Here is a 13,311-nt window from a genome sequence, read left to right as displayed (position 1 = left end):
TGACTGAAATTATAAGTGTTGGTACAGAAAAAAAAAAGAAGCCTAACAGGCTGTATGACATAGAATTTGCTTCCAGGGAAATAAATTTAGAAGAAAAAAAAAATAATTGAGCATTTACATAGCGCAATACCCACTAAAAGTGCTCAAAACAATTTAAAAGGGGTCCTTCGCCAACAGCAGCAGTTAACTTAAATTACAAAACATGATGTCTGTTTTGCAATATTACAAGTTCAGGCTGTGAATCTTCCGACAATTGTCAGATTTCTGACAGTACAACTTGCTCGATAAATTCTGTCAAGTGTCAACATATATAAAGCTTGACATATTTAAATTATTAACGATCACCTCCTAATCTTCGGACTGGGACACTTTTGCAGCTTTTCTGATTTGTTGAGTGAATTCTTTCCACTGATGACGGTCTGCTGCGATCGATCTCGGGTGTTCTAAATCCTTTTCGCATCTCAGTTCTTGTGTCATCGAGGTGCTTGAGGTCTTTATTTAATGTAGTATATCGTCGTAAAAAAGAAAAAAGAATAAGAAAGGAAGAAAAAAATCTGTCACATCAAAAGACAAAACAAACATAAAGGAAAAACAAAGGAGTTTTTATTTCATTGCGTCAAAGAAATTCAGTATTGTATTCTGTTTGAGTGCCGACTTGAAAAAACAAACTGTCTGTACTCTGTCAAGTCAAAAACAAAGCAAACCAGTTAACTATTGATACTAAACTGTGCAACCGGACAATGTACCAAGCACAAAACTTAGTGTAACCTTGAAGGTTTATTGATTTATAGAACTACTCATAAAAAGGAGATGAATGACATCAATTCCGTTCCTTCTATAATTTCCTTTATCAATTATCGCACATTTTGCAGGACATGGCACCACCCTCAAGTATTCGCTGCCGATGCTGCCCACACGTACCAGCTATGTCAATTGCCGATTCCTCGCTGACATTGTCTCACCACAAGTCTTGTCGTATCATGAGTAATTGAACATATGCGATCTCGGTAATCAATGAACACATACAGCATGGTGGATCGGACCGTTCCTCTCTATCTTGCTACTGACACATACAAATTTTCCAGTTCACAATCTCCGTTCCAACACTTTCTTTGTTCCCGGTTGAAAGTTAGTTGGATTAATGAATGCGAAATACCCAAATATTTTTCTTCGAATGAAAAGGTGAATGTGAATGCTCATAGCAGAAGTTTTGTTTTTTTTTTCCTTTATGACTGTGATTGCTTTTTCTCTTTATCTTTTCTCACACACGATCCTCTTCTTCTTCTTCTTCTTCTTCTTCTTCTTCTTCTTCTTCTTCTTCTTCTTCTTCTTCTTCTTCTTCTTCTTCTTCTTCTTCTTCTTCTTCTTCTTCTTCTTCTTCTTCTTCTCCTTCTTCTTCTTCTACTTCTTCTTCTTTTTCTACTGCTTCTTCTTCTTTTTATTTCTCTTCTTCTTCATCAGTTCAAAATTTAACACAAACAGGAGCGAAGTTAAAGCAGCTTCTCGTTTCAAGCACTACACATCCTTCAAAAAATTAGGAATTGTTCTCTTCCTCTCATTTTTTGTACAATTAGCTCAGACTGGGGACCAGCAATGTGTGTACTCTCTCAAATAATTGTGATTTTATTTATATATATATTTATTTTTTTATATAAATGAATTTGAAAATAAATGACTTGATTCGACTAATCAATTGATGTGTCATATCTGTGTTATGTTTGTTAATCTGTATTTTTGTCCCTTGGTCTATTTTCGTGATCAAAAAGTTCAGACAATTTTTTCCACCAGCCATTTACAGGCCTGCAATTTTTTTTTCGGACAGAGGCAATGCTGTATAAGGTTAGGTACTCATTTTATACTGAGTACAGTGAGAGAATGTGAGTAAACAACCTTTTCCAAGGACTCAACAATGTACCACTCAGAGCTGGACCCGAACCCAGAACTTCCAATCCAAAGGCAAATGTCATACCACTAGACCACAAAGCCAAACAAATGAAGCATTATGAATTGTATTGGGAGTATTGGAACCGTTGGAATGTGCTTAATGAATATGTCTTTTTATTATTCTAATTTCATCATTTATTTAAATTGCCATTTTTTTATTTTTTTTGCAGACACCATACCACTGGTTTGATGCTGGCATCACGACTAGGTTACCTTGACCTCGTGGAGTACTTGATAGAGAAGGGAGCAAAGGTCAATGAACAAGATTCTAGAGGGTGGACTGTGAGTTCCCATAATATAACTTTTATTATATTGATTGTGGATTTGCTATATTTGAAAAACAACAATAATTTTTTGATTATATTATTACAATTTCATTAGGGTATACACAAGATACGTTTTTGAGCAATATTTTTTATTTTGTTGCACAATGTCTGCGCATTCCTTGTATAATGTAAGTATACAACAAACACATAAAACATTCTTATGAGATATTACGTCACAAATATTTGTTTTTGTTTGCTATAGCCTACATTAGACTTAGCATGCTCCAGATTTAAGCAAACAGGCTTACATTGAATACCTATGGTCAAAATGGTATCGCAGCAGCACAATCTGTTCTTGGGATAGATATTTAACATAATTATTTTCCAGCAACGTTTTTCTTAATATTAATAGCCTATCTAGGCCCATGGAATCCTTTCAATTTGAGAGTAAATGAAGTAATCCTTCAGAGCCTCAGACAATAGATCCAACAAAATATCTCAATTACACCTGGAATCGATTTCGGTCCCTTTGCATGAAATTAGAGTGCCCTTCCAACTTAGTTATTGCGATCAACAGGTAAATATAGATGGAAATTTAAGTAGCACAAAGACAAATATGCAAACGAACAGGCATACATCAAGGACATCTTGTGTAATTTAAAAGAGAAATTAGTCAAAGAAATGCGTAAATCATAAAGTGGAAAGGAAAATCTTTTTTTTTCTTAAATCTTTGTGTACATGTACGTTTCAGCAATGATTTTGCTTCGTCTTTTTTCTATTTTCATTGATGGGAATGACCAGTTTTATTAGATGACTAAGCATGAAATATCGTTGCTCATCGATAATTTTTTTGAAATTTCAAGATTGCATTATTTTACAGCAAATTTTTTTTCATAGAGTATTTCCCTAGACCGCCCCAAAGAAGTCTTCCGACTTTTGCTGATTTTCAAATTCAATTAGTGCATTGTTCTAAAGTGGTTTGCTGTGTTTTACAATTGAAGTTTCATTTTTTCTTATCACATTGTGTATTCCCTCTGGCATCTGGAAAATGAAAGTCACAAATGACACTCACACTCTTCCATCCCATACACCCCTTCTCCTCCTCCTCCTCCTCCTCCTCCCTCCCTCCCTCCCTCCCTCCCTCCTCAATTCATTAACCACTTAAAATTTCTCTAAAATCTTAACTGATTTAGGCCTTGACGTGGTCAGTACAGAGGGGTCACAAAGATATTGCCTTATCATTACTGGAATCAGGCGCAGATTGCAACATTAAGCACACTGATAGACTGACTGTCAAAGACATGGCTGCCCACATGCCAACTGATGAGGTAAACACTTATATTTGAAATAGTTAATATTTTTTATGAGGAAAGATTGAAATATGGAGTACCTTTTTAAATACAGAGGGAAAACCTCTGTCAGTCAGACCTACTTACTATTACAAAAAAATCGTAGAATTATGAAATTTTGGCTCCAATCTCAGAACTTCAAGGGCACCTCTAAGTCATAAAACGTATTGAAAATGAAAGCTGGTGCCAGACTACACAATTTTAAGGATTTTGAAGTGTCATTTAATTCTTGTGAGGGTAAATTGTTGATTTTTAAAGTTATATATAGCGATTACAATTTTTATTTCCTAAAGATTACAAGGTTGTTTTTAAAAATATTAACTATAGCAAGGTTTGAAGACAGGACCTACAGATATAAATGCAATGCCCTGCCATCTCACCCCCAGATCTGAGAGACCCAATTACTCAATCACTACCAGGATGACTGGTGGATCCGATGAAATTGTTGATATCGTTCCTTTTTCTTGTGAGGCGAGTGCCCAACTACCAAGCTATCAGAACATTTTTAAAAAGAAATTGTTTTAGTTAAATATGTATGGCTTTTACGCAAATACTTTTTTAATTCTGATGTTCGCTCTTCCAGATGCTTGCTTTGTTAGAGAGGCGTCCAGTCATTTCATCAAATAGTGGAGACATGACAGACATTGGGATTGAAGGAGGTGGATGGGGCCTGAAAATTGATCCTGCTCTAGCCTCACAGCATTCCATTCTAGATGAAAATGATGATGGAGTCAGGTAAATTTGTGGTTTGATATATTGTGATAAATTTAATATTTAAGTGTGAATGATTCTTTATCTGTCAACACCCTCGTTATCTCTTCTATCCTTTTTTTTTTTTTTGCTTCCACTAAATTTGTCAAAAATGTCAGTACTGTCATCGGACAACAGCTTTTAAAATTAATTGATACTTGCTTCCCAAAAAAAACACAGACTACACAAAATACTTTACCGAAACACAATAAAATTAAGCTACTCAGGTGTGCTTAACATTGAACAGGTAATTTCCAGCCACAACAAAACGATAGTGAAAAATCATCACCAAAAACAAATTCCCCCACTAACAAATGTAACTGCCAAAGTACTAACAAATGTAACTGCCAAAGGAAGTAATGTTGCCCTTTAGAGAAACAATGTTTAGAGACAAGTTTATTATGCCAGACCAGAATCACTGAAACTAAAACAGACAAATCAGGAAAAAAATCCTAGATACAACTTCCACACATCAACTTTAAGAAACAACAACAAAAGATTATCTACCACACTTAGTTAACACATTTTGAATTTGAAATACAAAGATTTAGACCCCAGGATGTTATGCTATTAGGCGTTCCAAGTTATATAACTGATAGAATGCAGAAAGTTCAGAATATAGTGGCTAGATTAGCAAACGCTTTCCAAGCCTACAGAGAACATCAAGCCCATCCTTCAGTCTCTCCATTGGCTTCTTATTAAAGAGAAAGTCAGGTCAAAATTGTTACAATGGTTTTCAAATGCCTAAATAATATATATTATCTCTCTGGGCTTCTCGAATTGTATTTACCCGCAAGACCACTGAACTCCAAAATGAACGAATGATTAATGTTCCCATATGTTAAGTATCTCCAGCTGAAAAATCTAATTAGATAAAGAAATCAAAAACGCCCTCTAAGCACAGTAAATTTAGGAAACTTTTGAACACATTCCTATTCAGACAGACTTTTGAGGAGTAATAATATTTGTGTTTTGTGTTGTCTATTGTCTTTGTATATATAATGCCTTAGAGCACGTTGTGGATTCTGTGCGAGGTATAAATTAATTATTACATTACTCATTACATTACATGGAAATACATATCAAAACCAGCAGGATACATCACATCAACAAAACAATGTAGTTTATGCTTAGAGGAAAAATAATTCATCATTAAATACCCGACAGAAGCGACCCTAAACAACAAAAATGAATTGTACAACACCAATCCACATAGACGGAAGCAATTACAGCTGACCGGAAGCACCTCAACATAAACAACAACAGTACCATAAAATCCTGAAGATGGCTGGCAGGTCAGAAATATGTTGTCAATATGTCGAGCACTCTTAGTATCACATTTGTATCATAAAATGATTAATATATGTGTGGCACCCTGAGAAAATCCAACTTAACCTAGCAATCTATGAAAATGAGATATTAATGGCATCATAAAGCTCGAGCATTGCTGAGTATTCTGCAGTTTATTCTATCTTGATATCTCAAATAGAACTATAGATGCCCAGATTAGAAAACATAAAATTGAGAATATGGGGGTTAAAGTCGAGAATAAGAAATATGAGAACGATTTTTGCGATATTTTTTTTTCTCAACATCAACCGATGCACAGATTTTCCCAGGTATGGAATATATAAAAAATTCATGAGCACTACATTCCATGGGGGTCCCGATAGCTCAGTTGTTAGAGCATTCACTTCACACATAAAGGGACTGAGATCGATCCCGGGTGCAGTCGAGATTTTTTCTGACCCCCTGTCCACCCAGCAGTGATTGGGTAGCTAGGTCTGTTATATCTGGTGGAAAGTACTTTGCGATAGACTAGCATCCAATAGCAAGCAATTGCTATTGTCCTTTTCACGCTATAGAAACCAGGATAAACTCATGCTCCATGGGCCTAATGGCTCTGAAGGACTACATTTCATTGAGTAGCTGCTTTTTAAAAATCTTAATATTGATACCAAACATGACTAGATCATGGGCTCTAAAATGGAGTTCGAGTTGAAGAAAAGACAACCACCATGTTTTCAATATTTCGACCTTGCATTTCCCTGCTTGATGCTGGGATATGGTGATTAAATGCCTATTTTAAGCATTGTCCTTCGTGATTTTCTTAGTTGTTATCAGTAATTAAGATATTGAAGATGATTTTTCAACTGAAAATGGGTTTCCAACTGTTTTCCACTTAATCTTGGTTTCTTTATGAGCGACTTTGACCAGGTTTTTTTAGACCTCCACACATATGTTTATATGAATTTGTATATCTGTATGCAACATTCAAGGACTCTCAGTTTAGTCAAATTATTTTTGTACACATCAACAGACAATGAAGCAGCAATTTTAAGGAAAAAACAAGAAAAGATCTTTTAATTTAAAAAGAATGGGAGTTGGCAGCTATTAATGGAGATTTTAATTAATGTTTGAAAAGTGCCTCATCAAGGACATAGTGCCTGGGCCAGTGTTTCAATCATTGTCACCCCCTTTTGTCTTTTTTTATGGTTTAGGAAACTACATCAATCTCCTCAATATAAACTAATAGAATGAACTCATGTTTCATTATTTAGACCTTCAAGTCGATTCCCAATATCTGATCCAACCATACCTTTATACAATGGATCACATTTACAGGTCACTTTCTGACTATTGGTGTTTTACTCTCATTTTTTAAAATATACTTATTTTGAAATTAGGTCTACAGATCTTCGGTATGGGGAGTTGGAAATCTTTTTACTGGGCCTGGATCTTCCTCACTTGGTTCCTTTATTCCAGAAACATCTTATTGACCTTTACCTGCTGCTTGACATGACGGAACAGGATCTCATCAATGTGAGTGTATGCCTTGCCATCTGTACCCTTAAGGAAAGTTGTGTATTGTCCCTGCCATTTATGGATATGTTTCAATCTTAATTATTTATCTTTGAAAAATTATAAATAAGTGGAAATTTGATTTTTCATCATCATCACCATGGCTTATTCCTCCTTGACGTGGCCTCCGCAACAGCCAACCGAAACAAGCTTCTGCCCTGCGCCATCCTTCCACATTCAGTCCCTGGCTTATTCATTAGCTGATGTCTTGTGGCCATCTTCTTTTTGGTCTCCCTCTTCCTCTTTTACAATACCCTCTAGAAAAATTTTTTCAAGAGTGTCATGTCTCTTGATATGTCCAAAAAAGGAAAGGCAAGTTTCAATTTATGTATCATCTTGACGAGATGTGGCTCCCTCATGCCCAGGGGCTTTCTTAGTTTTGTTAGTTTCCTTTGCTGTCTATGGATTGTGGAGAATTTTCCGGCAGCATTTCATTTCAAATGCATTTATTTTATTCTCGTCTTTTTTTTGTGTGATTACCCATGATTTACTTCCATATAATGTTGTTGGAAATATGCATGTTCTTAATATTTTCATTATCAGTTGGATGCTTTTACTTTTCCATAAGTCTTCATTTTTGTCAATTTTGTTTGGGCAAGTGCTATCCTCCTTTGGATATCAGGGGTAAATTTTCAATTTGTCTCTATTCTTGTCCCAAGATGTTGACATTCTCCAGATTTTCTCCATTAACCACAATTTGAATTGTTGGACTTTTATCAGTGTCCATTACACGTCATTACCAATTGCTGAATCAATTTCGTACTTAAATTTTACTGCTGATTGGGATCATTTTGATTCTATAAATTAAATATAAAAAATTATTCCACAGGATTCCATCACAAAAATGAAAGGTTCCATCTCCATCATTGCTTTATTAAATTGTATTAAATATATGATTAGACACCTAAATAGATTGCTCTAAAGATTGGGCCCTGTTTGTGAATCAGACTTCTTGTCCAAATAAAGATTGCAACTTACCATTATTTTGACTTTCTGTAACTTCAAAAATATACTGAATAGAGTCTCTACATTATACTTTTCCCCCTTTCCTCCTCTCTTTGTAAGGAAATGGAAATGCATACATGTCGTCTTTATTTTTTCATTTACAATTTCTGTTTGCCAACTTCGAAAGTTAGGCAGGAGTGGAACAGCTTGGAGCTCGGAAAAAGATCCTAGACGCGTCTCAGGCTGTCCATAAAAAGAATTGGGAACCATCAAGTTTAGTCTCCATCCACTATAATAAACAGATTTGGTAGGTACTACCTGCAGTGGGAATCACGTTTGATTTTTTAAAGGAAGTGACTGCTATGTTCTAATATTATACTTATTTTAATCATTATTTGTTTATTATTGTCCTTTAAAGTCTAGGGGAGCTGTGATGCCCAATTTGTAGATCATCTAATTCAAACAAATTTCTCCCCATTCTGTCCTACCAGTAATAGTAGCTGGGAAATAAGTTGGGGAAGTTTTTAAAAAACGAAAGGCCATCTGACCATAAGGTCTACGGCTCTGGTGTCAAGAGTTTCTCCTGGTCAATGCAGCGTTAATCTGACAGTAACAGTTGTCTGCTATCCTTTAGCTAGAATACTATCAAAAATACTTTCTGCCAGTTCTTACACACCTGGCTAACAAATATCTTCTGTATGGACAGAAGAGTCTATTAATACTTGCCATTTCTTAAAACAGAAAGAAAATAAAATTCTTCAGGTGATGACCTGATAATTCTGAAGGACTTGGTTTTATTAATTCTTTCAAAGTGTATCCAACAAATACCAAAACCAAATTATCAAACTCATTTAAAAACTTTGAATTTCACAACCTATTTTATATTGTTATTAGTATTTTTTTGTGTGGGTTTATTCTTTTTTGTTTTTTTTTTTTGTTTTTTTTTGTTTTTTTTTTGGGGGGGGGGGGGATGTCATATAATGCGAAGCTACAAGATAAATGTCAAGATAATTCATATTCTATTCATCACAGGTGTTCTGATGCACTAGCCATGATAGCAAATATCTCCAAACACATTCGTTACATCAACAGCACAGTGATTTACATCAGGCAGCATCTCAAACACCACCCAAACTCATTATTACAAGCCACAGTGAGTACTTGATAAACTAAAAACTAAACTGTTTGAAGTTGTGGATGGTAGAAGTTGAGCAAAAATCAAATAGTGTAATTGCCACTAAATGTGCTCAAAGTGCTTTACAAGGGCTCTCCAGCCAACAGCACCACTCAACATGTAGGATGAGAGTGGACACATGTGAGGCGATATCATAATTATTTTTCAACAGAGACGATGCTGTTAACAGCCAAGTACTTATTTTACACCTGCTGAAGCTCTGAAATTGTTCTATCACTCAACTGGCCTGCATTCCCATCAACCAATAGAAATTATATTTAAAAAAATTCTGTCATAGACAGATTGTTCCAATTTAGGAGCTGTACCAATAAAGCGGCTTTCCAAATATCAGCTTCAACCGTATTATTATTATTATTATTATTATTATTATTATTATTATTATTATTATTATTATTATTATTATTATTATTATTATTATTATTATTATTATTATTATTATTATTATTATTATTATTATTGTTATTTTATTTATTTATTTTTTACAATAATTATTTTGTTAAGAAAAAAATAATCAATAAATCAGCCCTTAATTTTCTATTTGTGAATCAGACATGAACGTTTTTAGGCTGAAATATTTTACTCTTTTTTTGTTTTGTTTACTATTCCAGGACCGTGCCACTCCAACACAGCTGGCGAGGCATGTGGCAGACACAAGCAAACATGTGCAATTGCTTCAGAAAGGACTCACTGAGTTACAAGAAAATCTTATTCAGGTCAGTTGACTGATGTAGCGCATATTCTTAAACCTAAATGGAAACGCAAAGTGTGTCCCTTCCTTCCCCCAAACCGACTTTGATTGATTTGAAGAAACAGGATGACTAATTATTTGAACTGGTTTGTCTCCGGTACATCCTCTTCTCCTATCTCTATTGGTGATTCTGCTGTCCGTTGTCCAATGCACAAATACTCTGTCTTTGATCTGCTTACCCATATTCTACTTCTTTCCAACACCCGTCTCCAGCCCTCCTGCTTTTTTCCTGCCTCAGCTTATTTATCGTTCTAAAATACTAGGTCATGCATACATCATGTTCCATGGTGTCTCTCTCCAAATGTGTTCTGTGAGAACGTCCATTACTATTGCAAACAGCTGTGGCTGAGAGAAGATCCCTGGTGTAATCTTACTCTTACTTTAAATGGTTCAGTTGACCCAACAGCCGTCCTTAGCACTGTCTTGTTTCCTTCGTGCATGTATTTGATAACTTTGATATATTTCTCTGTTACCCCCTTTACGCTTAGACAGTACCCCATTTCTTCTCTTGGTACCCTATCATATGCATTCTCCAGATCAATGAACACACAATGTAATTCTCTTTGCTTTTCTCTATACTTCTCCGCAGTCACTTATAGAGCAAATATAGCATCCATTGTAAATCATCAATCATGCATTGTGTGTTTGAGCATTGTCTAGCGGAAATATCATTTTTTACCATGCTCTGGCACACCGTTAAAACATGTTATTTTGTACAATACTGTCAAACGAAATCAAGCATCTTGTCTTCATGCTCTCAAGCTATTGTTCCTTAATATTTTTAAAAGCATATGCTCTCAAGTTATTGTTCCTTAATCTGTTTAAAAGAATATGCTATGAAATCCGAAGCGATCCAGGAATGCACCTTATATGTACTTCATCAAGAAAACAGTGTCTCAAATGATGCATCAAAATATAAAAAATGACAGACCATCAAATAATATATTTGAAGAAGAATGTATTCTTGTCTGTGTGTTAATAGTTTGAAACAGTGATTATATACCAAAAATGGTCAAATTAACAATGAATGTTGCATATATAACTTTGAAATATTGTATCTAGGCATGAAAGTTTCACAGAGCATTTAAAGGTTTTTAAAGCCTATTAGCTCTTAAACGATATGATACAATACAATAAGAATTGGTGTTCATGTTGGCATACCAAAGTCTGTCAAAGCAGCTGCTATCCATATAACTCATTTACGTGTTTATTTATTCTGCCTGACAGCGGTTGTTATTAGGCTAGTCACCATATGAAGGATACAGACATTTTGATCACAGCTTATTTCTTAGTCTTCTCTCATGTTTTTCTCTTGCTTATGGTGGTACTACTCTTGTTTTAACTATCTTCTGTTATCCCCCACTCCCTCCCCTCCCCACTTTTGAAATGATGTGAGAAAAAAAGCCTTTTAAAAGGACTCAACTTCATGCCACCCGGGAGCTGCAGGTTGCAGGTCTTCAAAAGCCCACTATGTGCTGGATAGTTAGGGTTGATGGGGTTGATGTTCAGTGCCTGCAACACTCTTGGATCATATGTGCCTACGAAATAGTAAAGAAGAGAGAAATTATTATATCTCTTCTTTACGCAAGGAAATATCTATTCAAGATATTGCTCAGATCAGGCAATGCATTTATGTATTCAGTAGACAGTTTTCATTTGGCTTTAGGTTTTTTTTCCTACATCTCTTGCTTTTAGTTTCTACCTTTTTAACTAGTTGACTGCTGTACTCTGGAGAAAACATGTGTTTAAAATTTGGCCAGAAAACTCATCCTTCAAATATCGTTCAATTTAAATGACTCTCATCTTGGCAAAACTCTTAAACCTGGGACCAGTTAACTAGTTAATGAAATTAATTCATATTTCAAACTAATATTTTTAAAATCATTATCCTCACCAGGAGATGAAAAATTTTAACGTCAACCCTCCAGACTTGATACCCAGTCAGAAATCAGCTTATGGTTCTTCATCTTTTTTAAGCCGAAGATACTTTTGTATATCATGTGGAGTCATCGTGGTGGCTGCTGGACTTGGCTTCATGTGGCGAGATGGCAATGTCACAGACTACATACAGTCCTTTATTAGGCATGATTGGTACAAGCTCTTAAGATGATGAATTTGACTGTTTTCACCAATTTGGCAACAGATTAAAAGATCACATATTGCATAAACTGTTTCCATATGGCTTTGGTGGGAAAATATTGTATATTTCTTACTTATACTTATAGATACTTTTTGATTGCTTCCAGCACAAGTCCCTGAAAGGCCTCTTCACAGGACTCTATTTCTTTGTCTTTGTTATTCAAGTTTCTTCCGCTTTTGCTATCCATAGTGCAGTAAGTGTACTAGACATTTTGGTCAGACTGAAATTTGTCAAGTCTGTTCTTGAAAGTTTTAAGGGTTTTTGTGCGCACTACAAAATCTGTTAGACTTCCATATTTTAGTTGTTTCCACAATGAAACTGTTTTCTCACATCCAATTTGGTCTTTGTTTCCAGTTTCTTTTTGTTACCTCTGGTATATTGTCTTATTGAGAAATCTTTCCTCCATTTAATAAATACGGTTATGTCATGGTCATATTTACCACTTGTTATCTTGTACAGTTCTGTACAGTGCAACCTCTGGATAATGACACCCCTGAATAAGGACAACCCCCCCGGATAGCGACATTGACCTCTGGTCCCAATTTTTTTTTGCTATATATTATTAGTAGTAAAAACCCCAAAATACGGACATACATTTGAGTAAAACCCCTGGTTAGTGACATCGTTATAACAATAATCTGCAGTTGATACTGATGCTTGATACCCGACAATCGTCATCTTGTACTCTTAACCAATAAAAAACACATTTTTTTCCTCCCATTGAGATCTTTTTGTTACATTGTTACCGACCAATCAGAATCATATGGAACCATCTCAATAGGAGTTTACCAGTGGGATGAGATCTCAAGGGTTCATTAACCTTCCATGTTAGCTACCTGTCTGAGGTCAGTGGAGGTTAACTGATATCAGGCATTGCCGTGTCCAAAGGAGGCAATTATGGATATTTATGGTCTAACAATATTTTGGAATAAGGAAGAAATACCAGAGGATTGGCAGAAAGGCATCATCCATAAAATAGCCAAGAAAGGAGACCTAGGAAATTGTGCTAACTGGCGTGGAATCACACTCCTGTCCGTAACGAGCAAAATTTTTAATAGAATCCTTCTGAAAAGAATCTCACCTCACATTGAAAACATTCTTAGAAAAGAGCA

At 35.3% G+C, this 13,311-nt stretch overlaps 1 protein-coding gene across 1 annotated transcript in view; it reads left to right on the top strand.

Annotated features, from left to right (window-relative positions):
• The window catches only part of LOC144974894 (ankyrin repeat, SAM and basic leucine zipper domain-containing protein 1-like), a 31,889-nt gene extending 18,970 nt beyond the window's left edge, over window positions 1-12,919 (top strand). The window contains exons 6-13 of the mRNA XM_078918359.1: window positions 2,115-2,226; window positions 3,404-3,538; window positions 4,143-4,294; window positions 6,997-7,132; window positions 8,308-8,423; window positions 9,149-9,269; window positions 9,920-10,024; window positions 11,957-12,919. Coding sequence (XP_078774485.1) covers window positions 2,115-2,226; window positions 3,404-3,538; window positions 4,143-4,294; window positions 6,997-7,132; window positions 8,308-8,423; window positions 9,149-9,269; window positions 9,920-10,024; window positions 11,957-12,169 — 1,090 coding nt within the window. The 3' untranslated portion in view covers window positions 12,170-12,919. The remainder of the gene's footprint in view (window positions 1-2,114; window positions 2,227-3,403; window positions 3,539-4,142; window positions 4,295-6,996; window positions 7,133-8,307; window positions 8,424-9,148; window positions 9,270-9,919; window positions 10,025-11,956) is intronic.
• The last annotated feature ends 392 nt before the right edge of the window (window positions 12,920-13,311 follow it).

The sequence above is a fragment of the Berghia stephanieae genome, chromosome 6 (assembly GCF_034508935.2).
Source record: "Berghia stephanieae isolate SIO BIC M18660-M18661 chromosome 6, UCSD_Bste_1.3, whole genome shotgun sequence".
Taxonomy (NCBI): domain Eukaryota; kingdom Metazoa; phylum Mollusca; class Gastropoda; order Nudibranchia; family Aeolidiidae; genus Berghia; species Berghia stephanieae.
This window is presented reverse-complemented; position numbering and strand designations above follow the sequence as displayed.